General features: G+C 55.9%; 1 protein-coding gene across 4 annotated transcripts in view; it reads right to left on the reverse strand.

Moving 5' to 3' along the window:
• Nucleotides 1–1,082: 1,082 nt before the first annotated feature.
• The window catches only part of MGAT3 (beta-1,4-mannosyl-glycoprotein 4-beta-N-acetylglucosaminyltransferase), a 45,161-nt gene continuing 27,062 nt past the window's right edge, over nucleotides 1,083–19,181 (reverse strand). For 3 of the 4 annotated variants that reach the window (XM_009217321.4, XM_031656287.1, XM_009217322.4), the window contains exon 2: nucleotides 1,083–5,898. In XM_009217321.4, coding sequence (XP_009215585.1) covers nucleotides 4,296–5,898 — 1,603 coding nt within the window. In that variant the 3' untranslated portion in view covers nucleotides 1,083–4,295. Of the gene's footprint in view, nucleotides 5,899–15,775; nucleotides 17,651–19,181 lie in introns of those variants that run through there. The other variant, XM_003905564.5, reaches the window with a different exon arrangement.

The following is a 19,181-nucleotide window of genomic DNA, read 5'->3' on the forward strand; positions in this document are numbered from 1 at the left end:
GACTGCAGTCACGCCTCCTCCCATCTCTGGGCCTGCATCCTCTCTGTCTAACATGGAGGTTGCACAGCCACCCCACAGGAGACCACGGCAGAGCTCAAAAAGCGTCTGTTGCCGGACACGGTGGCTCACGCCTGTAATCCCAGCACTTTGGGAGGCCGAGACGGGAGGATCACGAGGTCAGGAGATCGAAACCATCCTGACTAACACGGTGAAATCCTGTCTCTACTAAAAATACAAAAATTAGCCGGGCGTGGTGGCCGGCGCCTGTAGTGCCAGCTACACAGGAGGCTGAGGCAGGAGAATGGCGTGAACCCCGGAGGCGGAGCTTGCAGTGAGTGGAGATCGTGCCACTGAGCTCCAGCCTGGGCGACAGAGTGAGACTCCGTCTCAAAAAAAAAAAAAAAAAAGTCTGTTCCCACCACCTCAGATTCTCTTTAGGACACACACAGGGGACTCCCAGGACAACTCCAGTGTCCACCTGGCCCAGAGGAAGCTCCTTGGAAGTGCCCACATCCCAAGGCTCCAGGCGCTGTCCAAGCACAAGTCCAAGGTCGGCTCCACGGGACGGAGATACCTGCTCCTGGGAGTCCAGAGGACCTGGTGCTGAGAGTCCAGACCCAGAATCGACACGGCTGTGACCTTGGATGAGGCATTTAGAACTCAACAGGAGAAACTGCTGAGGCAGGAGCACTTATTTTGATGCTCCGGAGCAGAACTGGAGAGCCACTCCCTCTCTGCAGAGGCACCAGCGCCTTCATCCAGATCCCCAAAGGGGTCCCTGCCCACTGCAGGAGGGTGGGCGCCCCCAGTCCTAGCAGCCTAGCTCACTTCTGCTTCCTTTTGCCAGACCTCGGCCCAGCATCTTCCACTTCCCAGCTGCTTCCACCTGCGGCTGGGGGGACACTTCGTCCCTAAGTGAGGGTGCTCCCTGCAGCCCCCTCACCCCACTGGCCATCCAGTCCTCAGGAAGGTCTTGCACGCCATGGATCCAGAAGCAAGGGTGTCTTTAGCAAGACCAGAGACACCTCCTCCCACCCCTCCCTGCCCCAGAGCACCCACAAACCAGCCACATACGCACACAATTCAGACTTTGTAGCTGTTTTTATTATTAATATTATCTTCTCCTTTAAGCATCCCTTTAAGGGTGAAATGAAATCCAACCATTTACAGAGAAAATGATTTCAGAATGTACATATTGATTTTCCCTTACAAAAAAAAATAATACTATTATTGATGTCCTTAAATTATACATTTCCCAGGGTCCTGCCTTCTGCTTGGGCAAGTCCTGTCTCCCCAACCCGGACTCTCCCTCTTGCCCCCAAAGCTCTCCCATGCTGCCCCGGGAACCAACGTGACCCATGGGTGGACAGGGCCGGCCATGCTTCCTGGATGCTTGGCATGGACAGGCCTCCTTGGGTCTAGGGGTCTCAGGGCCAGTTATTCCCGGGGAGAAGCGTGGACATGGGACATGGCAGCAGTGGTCACATTCAGCTTGGTTTCCCTTTGTACTGAGGGAGTGGCCCTGGGTTCCTCTACCTCCACCAGATTCCCAGTGTATGCTGTGATGATATGTGAAACTCTTCAACCCCGCGCCCTGGCCTCCACCCCTCTAACAGCTGTCCTCTCCACCGATGGCCAGGCCTTCACTTCTGCTGCTGTGAACAGGCCCTGCCCCACCAGATCTGCGAGGAAGGCAGGGACTGGCAGCTCTGAGCTGCTCCTGTCTTCCTTCCCTTAGCCCTAAGCTGGTGCCCTGGAGGGGCATCCCCACAGCAACTGAGGGTGCCAGGGGCGTGGGGTGAGGAAGCTGCCAAGGAGGGAGGCCCCAGGCTAGGGCCTGGGCATGATCAGGAGCTGTGAGACTCCCTGTCCGTGGGATGCAGCCTGGGCTGGATTGACCCAGAGCCACAGGGACCCTGACTTCTTGAGCCACCTCTCGGCCCCAAGAGGAAACAGAAAGGAAGGCTGCTGTGACTTCAAAGGAGGAGTTCCATGGGGGCAGTCCCCTAGATGGGAGTGAAGTGGCTCAGAGCCCCTCAGCCCACTTCACGCTTGCCCACCAGTGGCTGCTCTGAGGCCAGCCCCCCACACCATGCCCTCACTGGGCACTTAACCCAGACAGAGCTGTGGCAAGGAGATGCCCTCCTCTTCTGGCCCATCAGGAAACCCCCAACAATAAGACCAGAGATGGCCCCACTGGAGGTGGGGGAGGGGACGGGTGGGATCATGTGGCTGGGGCTGAGAGGGGCTGGGGAGGTAGTGGGCTCTCAGCTGCACAAGCCCTCAGGTCAGGAGGATTCTCATTCCTCAGACTGAAAGACAGACAGACGGACAGACCCTGCATCCCCTTTAGCTTTGCTTTCTAGGCTCCCCAAGGGCTTTCCGCCTCAGTCATTTTGGGGAGCTGCAGGAGGTGTGGCCACAGGCCTGACGAAGGACACCTGGGCCTGGCCTCCCCCATCCACACACAAGCATGTATTTACAGGGACACAGCAATACAGACATGTACAAATACACACCAAGCATGCACCCATGCCCATAAATATACACACACACACACGCACAAACATGAGCCATTCCACAGGCCAGCTCTGCAAACCAGCATCACTGGGTAGCCTTTGAGGGGCCGAGGGGAGGGGGCGTTTCCCCTTCCCACAGAGCTGCAGGCTCCTCACTGCCCCCCGCCCTGGGCTGCACAGTGAGGGGAACAGGAACAAGCTATTCCGGAAACTCCGACAATGAGAGCGGGATCTGACGACTGAATTATTGCTGCCCCCTCCCCCTCTCCCAGAGATGCTACTGGTCCCCCATAACCATTCTCTTCTTCTCTATCAATAAGAGAACTCCCAAGGTGAGGCCAGACACATGGCGGCCGCACTGAAGACTACACTTCCCAGGTTCCCTTGCAGCTGCTTGTGGCCATGTGGCTGAGTCCCAGCCAATGAGAGGCCAGCAGAGGTAAGCCTGCCAATTCTGGCTCATGCCCTTAGCAAAAAGTGGGTGTGCCCCTCTTGCCTATTTCTGCTTCCCTCAGGCTTGGACACTCACAGGAGGGTTGGCGCTGGAGCAGCCACTGTGTACCCAGAATTGGAAGGTGCCTATGAAGAAACACAGAGCTGCCCTACCAGCTCTGGGCCATCTCAATCTAGACTAATTAGAAACAAGCTTCTGTCTTGCTTAAACCACTGTATTTCAGGGTCTCTTAATCACAGCAGCTTAGACTCAATTCCAACAAAGACATCTCGACCAAGGCAAGCTATGAGAAATAGGAAGCATACAACTGGCCTTATTGTCCCTTCTTGGGCCCAAGGCAGCCTCATGGCCCCTTCCCGGCCCCCAGCCAGCCTGCCCCAAGGAGGGGCACAATAGTGACTGCAGCTGGGACTGGGTGTCAGAAGGAAGGGGTGATGGGGAGGGAAAGACGGATCCGTGCAGAGGCCTCATGTCAGTCTTCTCCTTCCCAATTCCCCCTCAAGGCCCCACTTACAACTGGACTCCTGGCCTTGCAAGGACTGAGTGCACAGTCCACAAGACAGCAATGTAAAAACGGGAGAAGGAACGTCAAGGCCCGGTTTGGAACCCAAAGGAAAGCTCCTCAGGATTCTCCAGGCCCCTGTGTTGGCTTACGACAACCTGAGGGGAGCAGAGAGACAGACTCAGGGCAGCCAGGTCCTGTCCTTTGTGGCAGGCGGTGGAGTTCTGTCTCCCTCTGGCCCAGCACTTGACAACACTGCAAAGCATCCCTCAGCACCTCCTCTTGGTAGGATGTGGTTTTTCATCTCTTCCCTCCCAGGCGTCCATGCTTCCCCCTGGACCCAAATGCATCTACTTACAGAGCCCTGGGTCCTCCTGGCAGGCGGGTCTCCCACACCTAGCCCAAGACCCAGGGATGCCAAATGGTGGGCTTTTTTCCTGGTCTGGCCACGCCCCAGAGGCTGCCTGGTGGGACCCTGCAGGCTGTCTTCCCCAGCCCTGCCTGCCGTCCCCCCGCTACCCAGGGACCACCACACACACTCCAGTGGCACCTCCTGGCCACAGCCACAGCAGTCTTGGCAGTCAGAAGGGCCACCCAGCCATCACGGCCTGCGCCCTCTCCCAACAGGAGGGATGTTTTCTGAGCTCAAAGACCTGACCCTTGATTCACAAGGGTGAAGTAGGGAAACCCTACCCCCACTCCCACTCCCCACCCACTCCTGGTCCTCTCAAGAACCACGGAGCTGGCAGGAGGCAGGGAGATAGCGCTAGGGGCCGTCGCCACCCCCGCCCTGCCACGAGCCCTATCAGATCATGCAGCCTTAGCCTTCGGCCTCATCCAGTTTGCCCCGGGCGGGCAGCCTTCCCTCGGGACCCCTGTGGCGCCGCCCTCCCGCCGCCGTGCTCCTGGGCTCCTGGTAGGGGTTGTCCAGCAGGTAGCGGAACTGGTCGTAGTTCTTCAGTAGGTACTTGGGCGCATACATGTGCTCGCTGGGGTCAGCGGGCGGGTACTCCTGCTGCGTGCCGTCGAACCAGCCCCCGGTGCGGATCAGGCCGCGGATGTAGTTCAGGTCCCGCTTGTCCTCGTAGTCACCCCAGCGCGGGAAGTCACCATTCTGGGCGGACACGAGCTTGAAGTAGATGCCCTCGGGCGTGAAGCACCAGGAGCAGTGCCAACCGGCGAAGTGCAGGGGGCTGCCCAGCGACCACTGCACCAGGATGTGGCCGGTGCGGTTCTCGTACTGCCTGAAGTTGGGCATGGTGTAGTACTGGCGGCGGCGCAGGCGGATGCCGTCCAGCCCGTACACTGCCTGCAGCATGTCCACCGTGCAGCCCGACACCACCTCCAGGGTGCCCGGCTGCTTCCAGAAAAAGCCGTAGAGTGACTTGCGCATGTGGAAGGCGAAGGGCTCGGTCCAGCCGTCGTAGAGCTTGAGGAAGAGGACGCCGTCCCGGGCCGGGATCTCGTCCGCGTCGTCAATGATGAAGACGTCGTCGGGCCGCAGGTTGCGCAGCCGCGAGACGCCGTCCTGGGTGAGGAAGGTGCGCAGGTAGTCGTCGGCGATCCAGCCGTCCTGCCGGCCGCCGGGCGGGAAGTGGTCCAGGAAGACATAGAGCACCTTGTGGCGGATGTACTCGAAGGTGCCGTTGGTCAGCATCTCCCGGAACTTCAGTGGCCGCGGCTCCCCGTAAGCTGTGAAGTTGGACTCACACACCACGAAGGCGTCCACCACGTCACCCAGCTCGTGGAAGCGCACGTCCAGCAGGTCGAACTCGTGGTTGACGTTGATGGCATTGATGACGCGGCGCGGCACCTCCCTGGGCACCAGCCGCTCCTTGGTGGGCAGGTTGGAGTACTGCACCACGGTGGGCACACCGCAGCTGGGTCCATGCCAGCCGGGCAGGCACACGCACTCCACCCACTTGCGCCGCGCGCCCCGGCCGCCCGTGCGCTCCCGGGCGCTCAGCAGGTACCGGGGTGGGCGCCGGGCCGAGGAGCCGTTGGCCCCCTCGGGCTTCTCCTCCGGCCGTCCTGGGGGCGGCCTCTCCAGCATCTTGGTGCCGGGTTTGAAGCAGACGCCGCCAGCCTTGGTGCGCACGAAATACTCGGTGGTGTCCTCGGGCAGCACGAAGTCCACCCGGTGGAGCTCCTCCGCCGCCTTGCTGGGCGGTAGCGGCTGCAGCAGGGGCGAGTGCGAGTAGAGCGGGGTGCGCAGCAGGTCGGGGTCTCCTGGCTCGGGGCTGGCCTGGGGCGTGACCGGCGCATTGTTCCAGAAGAAGCTGGACACCAGGTTAGGGCTGAGGGAGGCCAGTTCTCGGGGGAAGGTGACATAGGACAGGGTCTTGAAGAAGTGCAGGAAGGAGATGAGGCACAGGCCGGCCATACAGAACATGAGAAAGAGCTTGTAGCGTCTCATTTTCATCCTGTGGGAGAGAGAGACAGCAGACCCATCAGGGCAGCCCATGCTCCTTTCCTAGGAAGGGGACCCTAGGAGGCCTCTGCTGTCACCTTGCTGGAGAATGTGGTGGCCAGCACCTGCTGCCCCTGCATGGAGTGACCTTCTGCCCCCAAGAGACAGCTCGCGGTACCAAGGCCTCTGAAAGCTCTAGCACTGAGGACACCCCTGTGCTCCCACAGCCCTTCCCTGAGACCCCCAGGCCACCACCGTGCCCCCTTTGCAGCCTGCTCCTCCGCCTGGCCCACCCCACCCTGACTGTATGGCTGCTCTGCTAGACTTGGCTCCAGGAGCAAAATGCGCCCTGGGAAAAGCTCAATCCGCAGTGCAGACACTGCCGGAGGAAAGGACAGGGAGAGCAGGCTGCAGGTTGCCCTCCCAGGTCCTGTCCCTCCTCTCCTATCTTCGTTTTTATGGACATACTGACAAACCTTTTGAATACTTTTTCACTGAAAAAACTCACAGTTCTCAAGGGAAAACACTTATTCTAACATATTAAAGGAATAAAATTAGGCCAGGCATGGTGGCTCACGCCTGTAATCCTAACACCTTCCGAGGCTGAGGCAGGAGGATCGCTTGAGCCCAGGAGTTTGAGACCAGCTTGGACAACATAGTGAGACCCCATCTCTACAGAAAATTTAAAAATTAGCCAGGTGTGGTGCCATGTGCCTGTGGTTCTAGCTACTCAGGAGGCTGAGGTGGGAAGATCACTTAAGACTTCGAGGTTGAGGCTGCAGTGAGCCATGATTGCACCACTGCACCCCAGCCTGGACAACAGACTGAGCCACCGTCTCAAAAATAAAATAAAAGAAAAGAAAAGTTCCCCTTCATTATCCCATGCCCTTTACTAATCTCCAGGCATAAAAATTTGAGGTCGGCCAGTGCAGTAGTTAATGCCTATAATCCCAGCACTTTGGGAGGCCGAGGTCGGTGGATCACAAGGTCAAGAGTTTGAGACCAGCCTGGCCAACATGGTGAAACTCCGTCTCTACTAAAAATACAAAAATTAGTTGGCTGTAGTGGTGCATGTCTGTAATCCCAGCTATTAGGTAGGCTGAGGCAGGAGAATTACATGAACCCAGAAGGTGGAAGTTGCAGTAAGCCAATATTGCACCATTGCACTCCAACCTGGGCAACGAGAGCAAGACTCCACCTAAAAAAATTAAAAAAATAAAAAAAATTTGAGGTCTATCTCTGGCTTTATATGCAATTTTTCTATTCTGGGTTTAATATTTTTCACAAATATTACCATACAGGACACTAAGTCTAACGAAGTTGTTTTCCTCAATCAATGACAGATTTAAAAGATTTTGGTATCAGTAGAAATAAATGTACCAGTTCCTTTTAAATCCCACATATTACATGGCTATTGTGAATAAATCACTCTGTATCATGACTCATGATATAATCATTTGCTATACATTTATACAGTTTGATTTATCAATTCTTTTATGGTTGTGGGATGGAGATGCTTGTATATTCTTATTCTCCAATTTAAATAAGTTTTTTTTTTTTTTGAGACAGAGTCTCGCTGTCGCCCAGGCTGGAGTGCAGTGGCGTGATCTGGGCTCACTGCAAGCTCCGCCTCCTGGGTTCATGCCATTCTCCTGCCTCAGCCTCCCGAGTAGCTGGGACTACAGGCGCCTGCCACCTCGCCCGGCTAGTTTTTTGTATATTTTTAGTAGAGACGGGGTTTCACCGTGTTCGCCAGGATGGTCTCGATCTCCTGACCTCGTGATCCGCCCGTCTCGGCCTCCCAAAGTGCTGGGATTACAGGCTTGAGCCACCGCGCCCGGCCTTTTTTTTTTTTTAAGACAGAGTCTTGCTCTGTCGCCCAGGCTGAAATGCAGTGGTGCGATCTCTGCTCACTGCAGCCTCTGCCTACCAGGATCAAGGAATTCTCCCGCCTCAGCCTCCCAAGTAGCTGGGATTACAGGCACACGCCAACACACCGAGTTAATTTTTATATTTTTAGTAGAGATGGGGTTTCGCCATATTGGCTAGGCAGGTCTCGAACTCCTGACCTCAGGTGATCCGCCCATCTCGGCCTCCTAAAGTGCTGAGATTACAGGTGTGAGCCACTGTGCCTGGCCTAAAGAGACTTTTAATTTTAGAGTATTTGTAGATTATCAGAAAAGGTGCAAAGACGACAGCACAGAGGCTTCCTCACGCACTTCACCCTATTGCTCCCAGCTGACACCACCATGGGACATTTGTCACAACTAGGAAACAGGCATTGGAATGTCACCATTAGCCAAACCCCACACTGGATTTGGATGCCTCGTTTTATGAATGAGCCGTGCAGCCACAGAGCACCTCCGACTGCAGCCATCTAGCTCATTTCACCCTTGAGTCTAGGCAGGTGGGCAGGCAGGCCAGGAGTTTACATTCATTTGACCAATGAAAATGCTGGGTGGGGCCAAGTGGGACCAGTGACCTGTCCGGGGGGACCCAGTGAGTCACAGAAAAGGCTGAGACAGAAACCTTGCCTTTGGCATCTGGCACTGTCCTACCTAGATATTCTTAAAATGTTCCCATCTGTGGCTTCTCTTTATTTTTGATTCTTTCTCTGGGTCATGCTCTCCCCTTCACTTTTTTTTTTGAGATGGTGTTTCGTTCTGTCACCCAGGCTGGAGTGCAGTGGTGAGATCCCGGCTCACTGCAACTTCCACCTCTCAGGTTCAAGCAATTCTCTTGCCTCAGCCTCCCAAGTAGCTGGAATCACAGGCATGCACCACCATGCCCCGCTAATTTTTATATTTTTAGTAGAGACGTGGTTTCACATTGGCCAGACTGGTCTTGAACTCCTGACCTCAAGTGATCTGCCCGCCTCAGCTTTTGAAAGTGCCGAGATTACAGGCATGAACCACCGTGGCCAGCCTCTCTACTTTTTAACTCTGAGGACAGCAAGGTAGGGTGGAAAGATAGGCACTTGGGTTAGGCACGGTGGCTCACACCTGTAATTCCAGCACTTTGGGAAGCCGAGGCAGGGGGATCACCTGAGGTCAGGAGTTGGAGACCAGCCTGGCCAATATGGTGAGGCCAACCGTCACTACTAAAAATACAAAAATTAGCCGGGCATGGTGGTGGGCACCTGTAATCCCAGCTACTCGGGAGGCTGAGGCAGGAGAATCGCTTGAACCCAGGAGGTGGAGGTTGCAGTGAACCGAGATTGCACCATTGCACTCCAGCCTGGGTGACAGAGCAAGAGAGCGAGGCTCCGTCTCAAAAAAAAAAAAAAAAAAAAATTCAAGACTCCTCATCATTCTGAACCTTAGTTTCTCCATCTGTGAAATAGGCACAGAGTTCCTGGCATGCAGCATGTGCTCCATAAGCTCTTGTTCCTTTCAATGCTCAAGGCTGGATGCCCCCAATGTAATTTTCTCTAAGCCACATGGTCATAAGGCATAGAATCATAACACGATTGATCTGGAAATTTTAAGGACCATCTCCTCCAACTCTTTCATTTTATAGAGGAGGAAACCAGGACTTAGGGGCCTTCAGGGACCTGCCCAAAGTCACAACAGAGCTGGAGTGTGAACCAGGCAGCTGGGCTCTGCACCAGGTGCCCCTCATGGCCTCAGCTTGGCGAGAAGTCCTGAGAAGGCTGGTAAGAAGCAGTCAAGCTGTTGATCCTGACAGGGCAGTGCTTGCCCCATTCGAGCTCAGATATCCCTCCTCTAGTAAACACCTGCCCCCTGGAGCTGCCCACACGGAGTGGGCACAGTTGACTGCAGGCAGGTAGAACAATCTGGGATAGGGGCCTGACCTCTGGTAAATGGTAGATGTCCCAGGGCGGAGCTGGGGCTGTTCTCCACTGGCGTTTGGAAGGAGGGGCTGCCCCTTGATAACATTTTGAAGTGGGTCTTCTGCACTTCATTCTCCATTTTGGATTCCAGCCCTTGTCTGGCAAAGTGAGACCAGTTGGGCTGGACCAGCAGGGTGAGCAAAAGGGGCTAGGAGTTCCTGCTGCAGCCAGGACCAGGCACAAGGCAATACTGCAGCCAGGGTTAGCATGGCGGAAACTTCCAGAGCAAACTACTCATGGGGTTTCAGGACATGGAAAGGCAGCCTGGATCCTTCTGGTGGGCTTTTTTTTTTTTTTTTTTTTTAGACGGAGTTTTGCTCTTGTTGCCCAGGCTGGAGCGCAATGGTGCAATCTCGGCTCACCACAACCTCTGCCTCAAGCAATTCTCCTGCCTCAGCCTCCTGAGTAGCTGGGATTACAGATACGCGCCACCATACTGGCTAATTTTGTATTTTTAGTAGAGGTGGGGTTTCACCATGTTGGTTAGGCTGGTTTTGAACTCCTGACCTCAGGTGATCTGCCTGCTGGGATTACAGGTGTGAGCCACTGTGCCTGGCCTTAGTGGGCCATTTTTCTCTACTTGGGACCTGCCTCTGTGGGGGACACTCCAAGTTACACAACTGGTGTAAGCTATGTGGAGGGCATGGCCTGGGGCTGCCATTCAGACTCTAAATCCCCTGGCAGCACGAACAAAGGCTTTAGCAAAGCAAGGTAAGAGGAACTCAGAGAGGCAAGGAAACAGCTTGCTTGGCGTAAAGGGCTTCCGTGGACCTGCTAAGGTCGGATTGACCCAGCTGCCCCTTGGCTGGCTTTCAGGATCTGGTTACTCGCAGCCAGCTGTGCCCTTCTGAGCACGGACTCACCAGTGCTTAGGAGCTCCCCTCTCAGTCACTGGAGCCTTCAGGGCAGGGCCCCTTAATAAGGCCTTAGTCTGGCTTGCTGCTGAGAATCAAGGATCTGAGCATGTTTCCCTCATCACTCAGGCTGCTAGGAGGCTCAGAAGCACACAGCCTCAGAAGCACACAGTGGTTAGCCCCGAGCATGTCAACAGCGCCTCACAGACAGCATTTTCTTGGACTCCTTCACTTGCAGCTGCCCGCACAGTTTCAATCCTTTTCAGCTCAATTCCTTTTTGTCTTTTCGTTTTTTTATTGAGACAGCATATAAATAAAATGGAACAAATAAGCACTGGCACTCAGGGTCTCATTTACATCTCTCAACCACTCTGATACTTCATTTAAACTGCCCTGTTTTAACAGATGGAGAAAACGAGACTCAGAAAGATGGCAAGATTTTCCCAAAAGGACAATTAAGGAGGTGGCCGAGTCAGGACTTGAACATAGTTCTGGTTCTCAAGCCAGCGCCTCTCTCCCTCATGACAGCTGAGACCACCAGAACCCTCTGTAGTGCAGGTGGCCCAGCTGTGGGCTAAAGCCATGGAACCAAACTGGGCCCCAGTTGGTGGCATCTCAGCTTCCATTACAAAGCTTCATCAAGGCTGGGCACAGTGGCTCATGCCCCTGTAATCCCTGCACTTTGGGAGGCCGAGGTGGGCAGACTGCTTGAGTCCAGGAGTTTAAGACTAGCCTGGGCAACATGGCTAAACCCCGTCTGTACAAAACAAAACAAAACAAAAATTAGCAGGGCGTGGTGGCACGTGCCTGTAGTTCTAGCTACTTGGGAAGCTGAGGTGGGAAGACTGCTTGAGCCTTGCAGGTCAAGGCTGCAGTGAGCTGAGATCGCAATACTGTACTCCAGCCTGGGCACGGTAGTGAGACTCTTATCTCAAAAGCAAAAACAACAAAGCATTGACACACCATCAGGTGTAACAATAAAACTGTCACTGAGGCTCACTGAGGCTGACATGCCAGACACTGTCCTAAGCATGTTATACGTGACTGCACTGAATCCTCCCAACATGAAACAGGTCCCCTTCTATAAGGAAACCGAGGCCATGGAGATGATGTCACTTGCACAGCATTGCACAATAGAAGGATCATACTGGACCCTGTAGGGTCAATCACGGGGTTGTGTCCAGGGCTAAAGCTGTCCTGAGCCCCTTCCAGCTGCCAAGTTCGATCCAAGTAGAGTGACAGGGCCCCTGAGGAGTCCACCTATGACCAGTGAAGACAACCCAGTGGATGGTGCAGCCCCTGTGGCATCTGATCCATACAACATGCCACAGGGTGCTCACCCAACCCATGTCACTCATTCACTCAGCAACAATTCTGCAAGAGCCCCGTGTGCCAGGCACCTCGGTGAGCACTGGGAACATGGGGAGACAGGACGGACCAAAATCCCTGCCCTCAGGGAGCCTGTTCAGCACCCAGCAGTGTAGGGAGGCTGCCTAAACCGCAAACACACGAGTCAGGTCGGAAAACTGCGCGCCCAAAGAGGCTGTGCTCTGGAGAAAGACAAAGCGCGTAACGGGCAGGAGTGAGTGCGTCGTATGTCCAGCAATGAATGGGGCGGGCAGGGCAGGCTCACCGAGGAGGTGCCATGAGCAGAGACTCCATGCGGGAGAGGGCGCCAGGGAAGAATGTTCCAGGCGGAAGACACAACCGGTGCCCTGGCAGGAGTGCGTGTGCACGAGTGAAGAACAGCAAGGCGGGTGGGACGGAGCAAGCAAGGGGACATGGGGGGAAGGGAGCGAACCCAGATCACACAGGGCCTGGAGCCACGGTTGGAAATGTGGCTTTCACTGGAGGATTCAGAGAAGGGAGGCCATGGCCTGACCTTGGTGTGAATGGCTCACTTTGGCTGCTCTGCTGAGAATGGATGGGCACTTCAAGGGCAGGGCAGGGGAAGCCAGGAGGCCACAGGGAACTGCCCAGGCGAGTCAGGGTGGCTTCCACCAGGGTGGAGGGTGTAGAGTGTGCTCAGAGGCTGCTGGATCTGCTGAAGAGCTAGATGTGAGCAAGGCAGCACACTGGGTGGCCCCAGGCACTGGAAGAACAGACCAGCCCTTGACTGGCATGGAGGAGGCCGGCCCTATCCGGCAGACCTGGGGCTTGCAGCCAGCATCTGTCTCTGCAGGGCCTTGCCCTAACCACTACTTCTCCTGCAGACACCAACAGTGAGGTTGGGCGTGAAGGACATGGCCAAGGTCAAACAGTGGCTAGCAGCAGGTCCTGGGCTAACCTTCATCTCTAGATCTAAACCTCAGGTCCTTTCTGCAGCATGCTGTCTAGAAGCTTCACCTGAGAGATGGGCGGGGTGGGAGATGCTTTATGTCTGTGGTCCCCCTGTGGCCTCAAAGCAGTGCGGGGGACATCGTCCAGCCCACTGTTCCGCTCCCGCCCACTTCCCTGGATGTACATGGCTTGAGGTTCTCCAGCAGCTCAGGAAGCCAGGAGGCTCACTGTGGTCAGGACCTGCCTGGAGAATAAGATTAGCCGAGTGAGGGCTTGGGGCCTCCCCTGGGCCGGGTCATTGCCCTCTGTGACCCAGGCAGGCAGCTCTCTGAGGACAAAACCCCTCTCCAGCTCCTTCCCACTGCCAAGGCTAATCTCTGATAGCGCAGATGCCATACTCTGGCCCTTACTCAGTTCGTTAAAATTCACCTAGTATTTCTTAGATGCCTGCTCTGTGCCAAGATCAGCCTCCCTGGAAGCAAAGCACCTGCCTCTGCCCAAGCCAGAGCCCATCTCGAACTCTCCCAACCTCCTCCCTGCTCCTCAGCATCGTCGACGTTCCTATAGTCACTATGAACAGAGCAGATCACCTGACCTCTCTCAGCCTCAACTCCTCCATCTATAAAATAGGTATCATTATCTCTGCCCTGCTTATTTCAAGTGAGAATCAGAGAGACCTGTCCACAGCCCCAGCCCGTCAACACGAGGCTCATTTCCCCCTATGTCTGTCTTCCCAGCTGGCACACAAGCTCCCTGCAGCAGGGAATGTACACAGCAGGTGCTCAATGAGACCACCCCGCACTGCCCTGGGCCTCCACAATGCCCTCACCGTCACTTCTATGTGCTTGGACTCCCCAGTTCAAATCCCAGCTCTGCCACTCCTATCTGTGTGGCCTTGTGCAGGTTAACCACTTTTCTGTACCTCTGTTTCCTCATCGATGAGATGCTTAGCACATAGTAAGCACTCAATGATAAGTGATAACTCTTCTCCCTATTATTATTCCCCAGCCTGGCAGAGAAGAGAGAGTGAGCCTTTGGGTGGGGACACACCAGAAGTAGAGGCTTGGACGTGAGTCCCTGGCAGGGCCTCAGCCTTGGCAGGTGGTGTCCTATCTCAGGGCACCAGGGAGCAAAACCTAAACCTGCTGTGAGGAGGGGCCACGGGCTGGGAAGCCACGCCTCCTGAGACTCCAAGAAAAGGGGGGCTTGAGGCTCCGCCCCCATCCCGCTGCCAGACACCCTGTGAGTTGCACCCAGCTCCAGGGGCCTGCGCCTTTTAAATTTTTTTTTAAGACAGGGTCTTGTCTCATTCTGTCACCCAGGCAGGCTGGAGTACAGTGGCATGGTCAAGGCTCACTGCAGCCTCAAACTCCTGGGTTCAAGTGATCCTCCCACCTCAGCCTCCTAAGTAGCTGGGACCACAGGTGTGCGCCACCACTCGGCTGATTTTTTAAACATTTTTTTGTAGTGATGAGGTCTCCCTACATTACCAGGCTGGTCTCGACCTCATGGGCTCAAGTGATGCTCCTACCTCGGCCCCCCAGTGTTGGGACTGCAGGTGTGGGCCACCGCCTCTGGCCAGGCCTGGGTCTGTTGGGATAGGTGGTAGAGCATGGGCCAGGTGCTTCCTGGCAGCCAGGTGATCCTGGAAGAGGGAGGCCGAGGCTGACCCAGGATGGCAGCAGGAACGCCTCAGGCAGTGGCCATAGCCCGGAGGGTCTGAGCTGGACAGATTTCCTTCCTTCCCTCCCTCTTCCCACTTCTTGTGCCATTTTTCTCTGGCTCTGCTTGGAAGCCTGATGGGCTGTGAGGGAGGGAAGCTGATGAGCCCAAACTCCATGACCCAGCCATGACTTCATAGGACTCAGGTGGAGCCCAGCCAGGGGCTTCTGGCCAGGGAGAAGGGAGGTGCTCCCCGGAGGCCCCTGGCTGTGACGGTGGGAGCTGGTCAGGCAGGTAGCAGCCTCCCAGGCGCAGACTCACACTGACAGCTGTCACTTGGTGATGGGCAGCTCCTGTGGAGCTCTCCGTGGTCCTGAGCTTGCCTGCGCTGGCCAGGGTCCTAGCTCAGCCCCCAGGGTGCCCTTGGCTGGCCTCACCCTGCCCCTGCCACCCTCCTCCGTGGTTCAGACGGCTTATGTCTTAACAGCCACTTCCCCTGTCCACCACCCTCTGGCCCCTTCTCTGCCTTCCCCTCAACACCTGATCTCTGGTGTCTTCAGCTGGGGGACAGTCACTGGGCACTCAATTCCTCCAACTGGGAGAAGGGGCCAGCTGTCACGTGTCCAGCAGTGGGCAGGCCCAACACCCAGTGGGTACTCAGGGCATCCCTGGAATGTCCATGAGGGGCATTTTGGAGGCTGCCAGGCACAACCTCCAGTCTCCAATTCTGGGCAGGAAGTGGCCCATTATGGCCCCCAGCCCTGGTACACCTCAGGGTGGACCCACACTACCTCTCCAGGAGTTAGTTCATCTGCATGAAAGGGCTTCGCGCTGAAGCCCGCCTCCCTGTGCCCAGCTTCCACCTGGCCTGGTCCTGCCCCATGCGACCTGAGGGCTCTGCCACCTCCAAAAGGAAGGTAGGAGGCACATCTTTGCGGCAATCCCTGCCATATACAGCAGCTCCTGGGGCACAGGTTAGGCCAGTGACCACAGTGGCCAGATCCGAACACTGCTTGTGACCTTGGCAAGTCACTCTGCCTCCCCCTGCCTCAGTTTCCCCCTCCATGATATGCAGGTATAACCATTTCTATCTCACAGGGTTGTTGTGAGAGTTGAGTGAGTTAATCCCCACAAAAACCTAGGGACCACACCTAAGCACACAACAGATGCTCAGGACACACCGGCTCCTCTGTTACTGTAAGTCTGGAGGATTTGGTTTGAATCCCAGTGCCATGACTTACTTGTTGTGTGCCCTTTGGCAAGTTATTTAGCCTCTCTGGTCCTCAGTCTTCTCCAATGTAAAAGGAAGATGTCACCCTCTGTTTTGCAGTCCTGTGGGAGACCTGGCTGAGCCATGGTGTCAAAGCATTCTGCATGGAACCTGGCCATTGGCAGAGGTTCTATAAATGCATTTTTTTTTCTTTCCTTCCATTTGGGTTTCCTGCTGGATGACCAAATGCAGATGACCCCCTGAACGTGCCAGGCTTTGCTCCTGACCGGCTTTATTACCTTTAAGAAAGGTAACAAAGACACCTTTGTTAAGGTACAAAGGGAGGTGGGCCAATTGGGGGGCTGCTTAATCCTGACTGGCACCCTCAGCCTGCGGGGCCTTTCTCAGTAACTCACCAGGCATTCAGGACCTAAGGCCAGAATCTGGGGAATGTGGCCCAGCCGAGGCCTGCAGACTCCTCTCCTGGCTCCAGAGGGCCTGTGAGTAAGAATTTGGTCTAAGCCTTCACCCCAGGCCAGTGCCTCTGCATGTCCACTCCCACGGGCCACCCATTCCAATCCCTTTGGGCTGCTAGAAATTCCTCCTTCTGTTGACCTTCATCAGTTTCCCTGGAGCCTCTGCTACTGGTTCCTTCCCTGGGGTAAGGCAGAGGGAGTCGGCATCTGAGGGGTCAGAAGACAGTGAGCACCTCCCCTGGACTCTGAGACTAAATGCAGCTTGAGGTTTCAGGATCCCACATGGGGAGACAGATAGAGACGGTGGCTGCAGAACGTGGCCAATCCTGGAGTCCCGGCAAGACTGGAGAGACAACTGCTGCTCTGCTGTCCTCCCCTCTCATCATCTGACTCACTCCTTTGACTGACACCCACCCACAGGGAAGCCTACACAAAGTGGTCACTCTGTAGTCAACATATCATTCCAGCTACCAGTGGACACTGGGGATGCAACTATGTGTGTCTCCATTTTGCAGATGAGGACATGGAGGCCTCGAGGTTAGGTGACTTGCTCAGCCACACACAGCTGATGGGAATGAAACAGATGGAAACTGAGACTCCCCAAGCTGACAGGAGGACTACAGATGTGGGGGTTCTGCTCCAGGCTCAACACAAGTGGCCTGGACGAGGGAGGGCCTAGTGGACCATGACACTTAGCCCCGGGAAATTCTGCTTCCCTAGCACGCTCAGAGGGAAGAAGTCTGCTTCAGGGGCCAGGCCTGGTCAAAAACTCCATCTACCCTGGATGGCCAGAGTCAAATCCTGGCAAATCCCGTTCACCATGGGCCAGGTCAGACAGCTTCTGCTGTGCCCACCCACGGATGAAGAAACTAGGCCAAGAGAGGAGAGACAGAGCTACAAAGGGAGCAGTTCTTAGATTAGGCAGGCAGGGTTCAGGGAAGACAGGGTGCCCAGGCCACCAGAATACCCACAAAAGTCTGGGCCTCACGGAGTCAGCCCCACTCTCTGCTGGCTCAGCTCCAGGGTGGAGGCCTTGCCAAAGGCTCAGCCCAAGACCCATCCCACGAGCCCTTTCCATGGCAACCCCACCCCTCCCCCACCTCCAGTCCCTGTGCACCACTCTCTCCCCTCCAAACCCATCCCCATCAGCTGATCCCAGCTCCCTACAGGCTGCCTGAGGACTTTCCCACGGAGGAGCCGGCAAGTGCCTGGGAAAGCTGGTTCCCAAAGCTGGGCTCTACCCCTGCGAGGACTCCACCCCTCCTGCACTGGTCACTGGTCCACTCAGGACAACAGCTCCTCGTCCCCAGAGGCTCCTTCCATAATGTTTCTGTTTTTGTTTTTTAGAGACGAGACGTATGTTACTCAGGCTGGATGTGAACTCCTGGACTCAAGCAATCCTCCCATCTCAGCCTCGCGAGTAGTTGGGACTAGTCTCGTACCACCATACCCGGCTTAATTTAATTTAATTTGAATTTGAATAGCTGCATGCTCTAGTGGCTCCTACACTAGACTGTGCCGTTTAGACTGAACAGGGAAGCAGGAGGCAGGGAGCCAATCGGGTTCACCGCGCCAGCACCACTGGAGCGATGGGGTTGCACTGAGGGAGGACCCTCACGGGGACAGCCACGGAGCTGCAGCAAAGGAGCATCCCAGAGGCGCCCAACCTGATGCCCGTGATGAAGGGGAGTGCTGGGGGCAGGGCAGTGGTGAGCCGATGCTGAGGTCCCGGCTGAGAGGGGCTCATAGAGCATTGGGTAACTACAGGAGGGAGGGATGCAGCTCTGGGGGGCTGCCTGACACCAGGGTGCAGGGGCACTAAGCAGGTGACTGGCAGAAGGAGACCTCGGGAGGGGAGGTGGGCTAAAGGCGGGCCTCAGGGCCCGATATACAGATGTACAGACACATCCCATGAACTGGTCCTGTGGGCACTGAGGACAGTTGCTTCCCAGCCAGGTCCCTGGAACTCCCCTCCAGGTTCCCTGGGACCAGAGAGAGACGTGGAGTGAAGGGGGAGAAAAAACAAAGCCCAGGGACCCGCCCCAAAAAACACAATCAAGAAGATGCTCCCAGCTTTTCAATTTCAGACACTGAGTTCCTTGCAAGATTCTGTTTGAAGGAAAACTTCTATAGTTAAAAAAAAAAAAAAAAAAAAGCTTGGCAAGCCCTGCTGTGAATTCATCCCTCACTCCACCGGCAAGGAGACGGAGGCCCTGAGGAGGGGGTGATTGGTAGGGGCTGCAGCACAAGCAGAACCCAGGTCTCTCTGACTCCAGAGAGGCAGGGGCGCTGGGCTGGGGCTTTTCCGTCTTGGATCTTCAGCCCCTAGTCCAGGCAGAGAGGGACCTTGTGGACATCAGGGAGCAGAGGGCGGATGTCCCACCCGGGGCTAGTGGTGCATGTGCACATTTCAGAGGGCCCGAGGGCTCTGACTGCCTCTTACACAGAGAGCCTGGAATGGAGAGGCGTAAACTTGGCCTGGGGGAACAGGCCAGGCCAGAAGTGGGCAGTAGCTCCTGCCCGAAGAGCCCAGAGCAAACATTCAGTGAATGTTTGGGATTAGCCAAAGGAATGAGTACTGCTGGCAGCATTTCGGGCATAGGGCTCTTTATCTCTCAGGCAGAGGACCACCCTCATGAGGAGAGCCCCCTCTGCAGGGCCACACATGACCACGGACCTGCTGTGTGCAGAGCCAGGAGGCAGTGGGAGCCTGTGGGGGCTGGGCCAGTGTGCAGGGAAGGTGCTCGGTGCTGAGAGGGTTGGGGGCGATGTGAAGACTGTAGCGCTACTGGCCTCGCTTCATTCCACCTCCACAGGCACACAGGGCCTCAAACTCACAGCTGGCAAGTGACAGCAGCAAGGTCCACACCCATCTGAGGCCTCAGGGCTTCTCAGAGTTTCAGGGGCAAAGTCCAGGCTGCTGCCTTCAGCCTTGCCCCAGGCAAGGGCCCCTCTCACCCC

Source organism: Papio anubis, chromosome 16 (genome assembly GCF_008728515.1).
Source record: "Papio anubis isolate 15944 chromosome 16, Panubis1.0, whole genome shotgun sequence".
NCBI classification, from domain to species: Eukaryota; Metazoa; Chordata; class Mammalia; order Primates; family Cercopithecidae; genus Papio; species Papio anubis.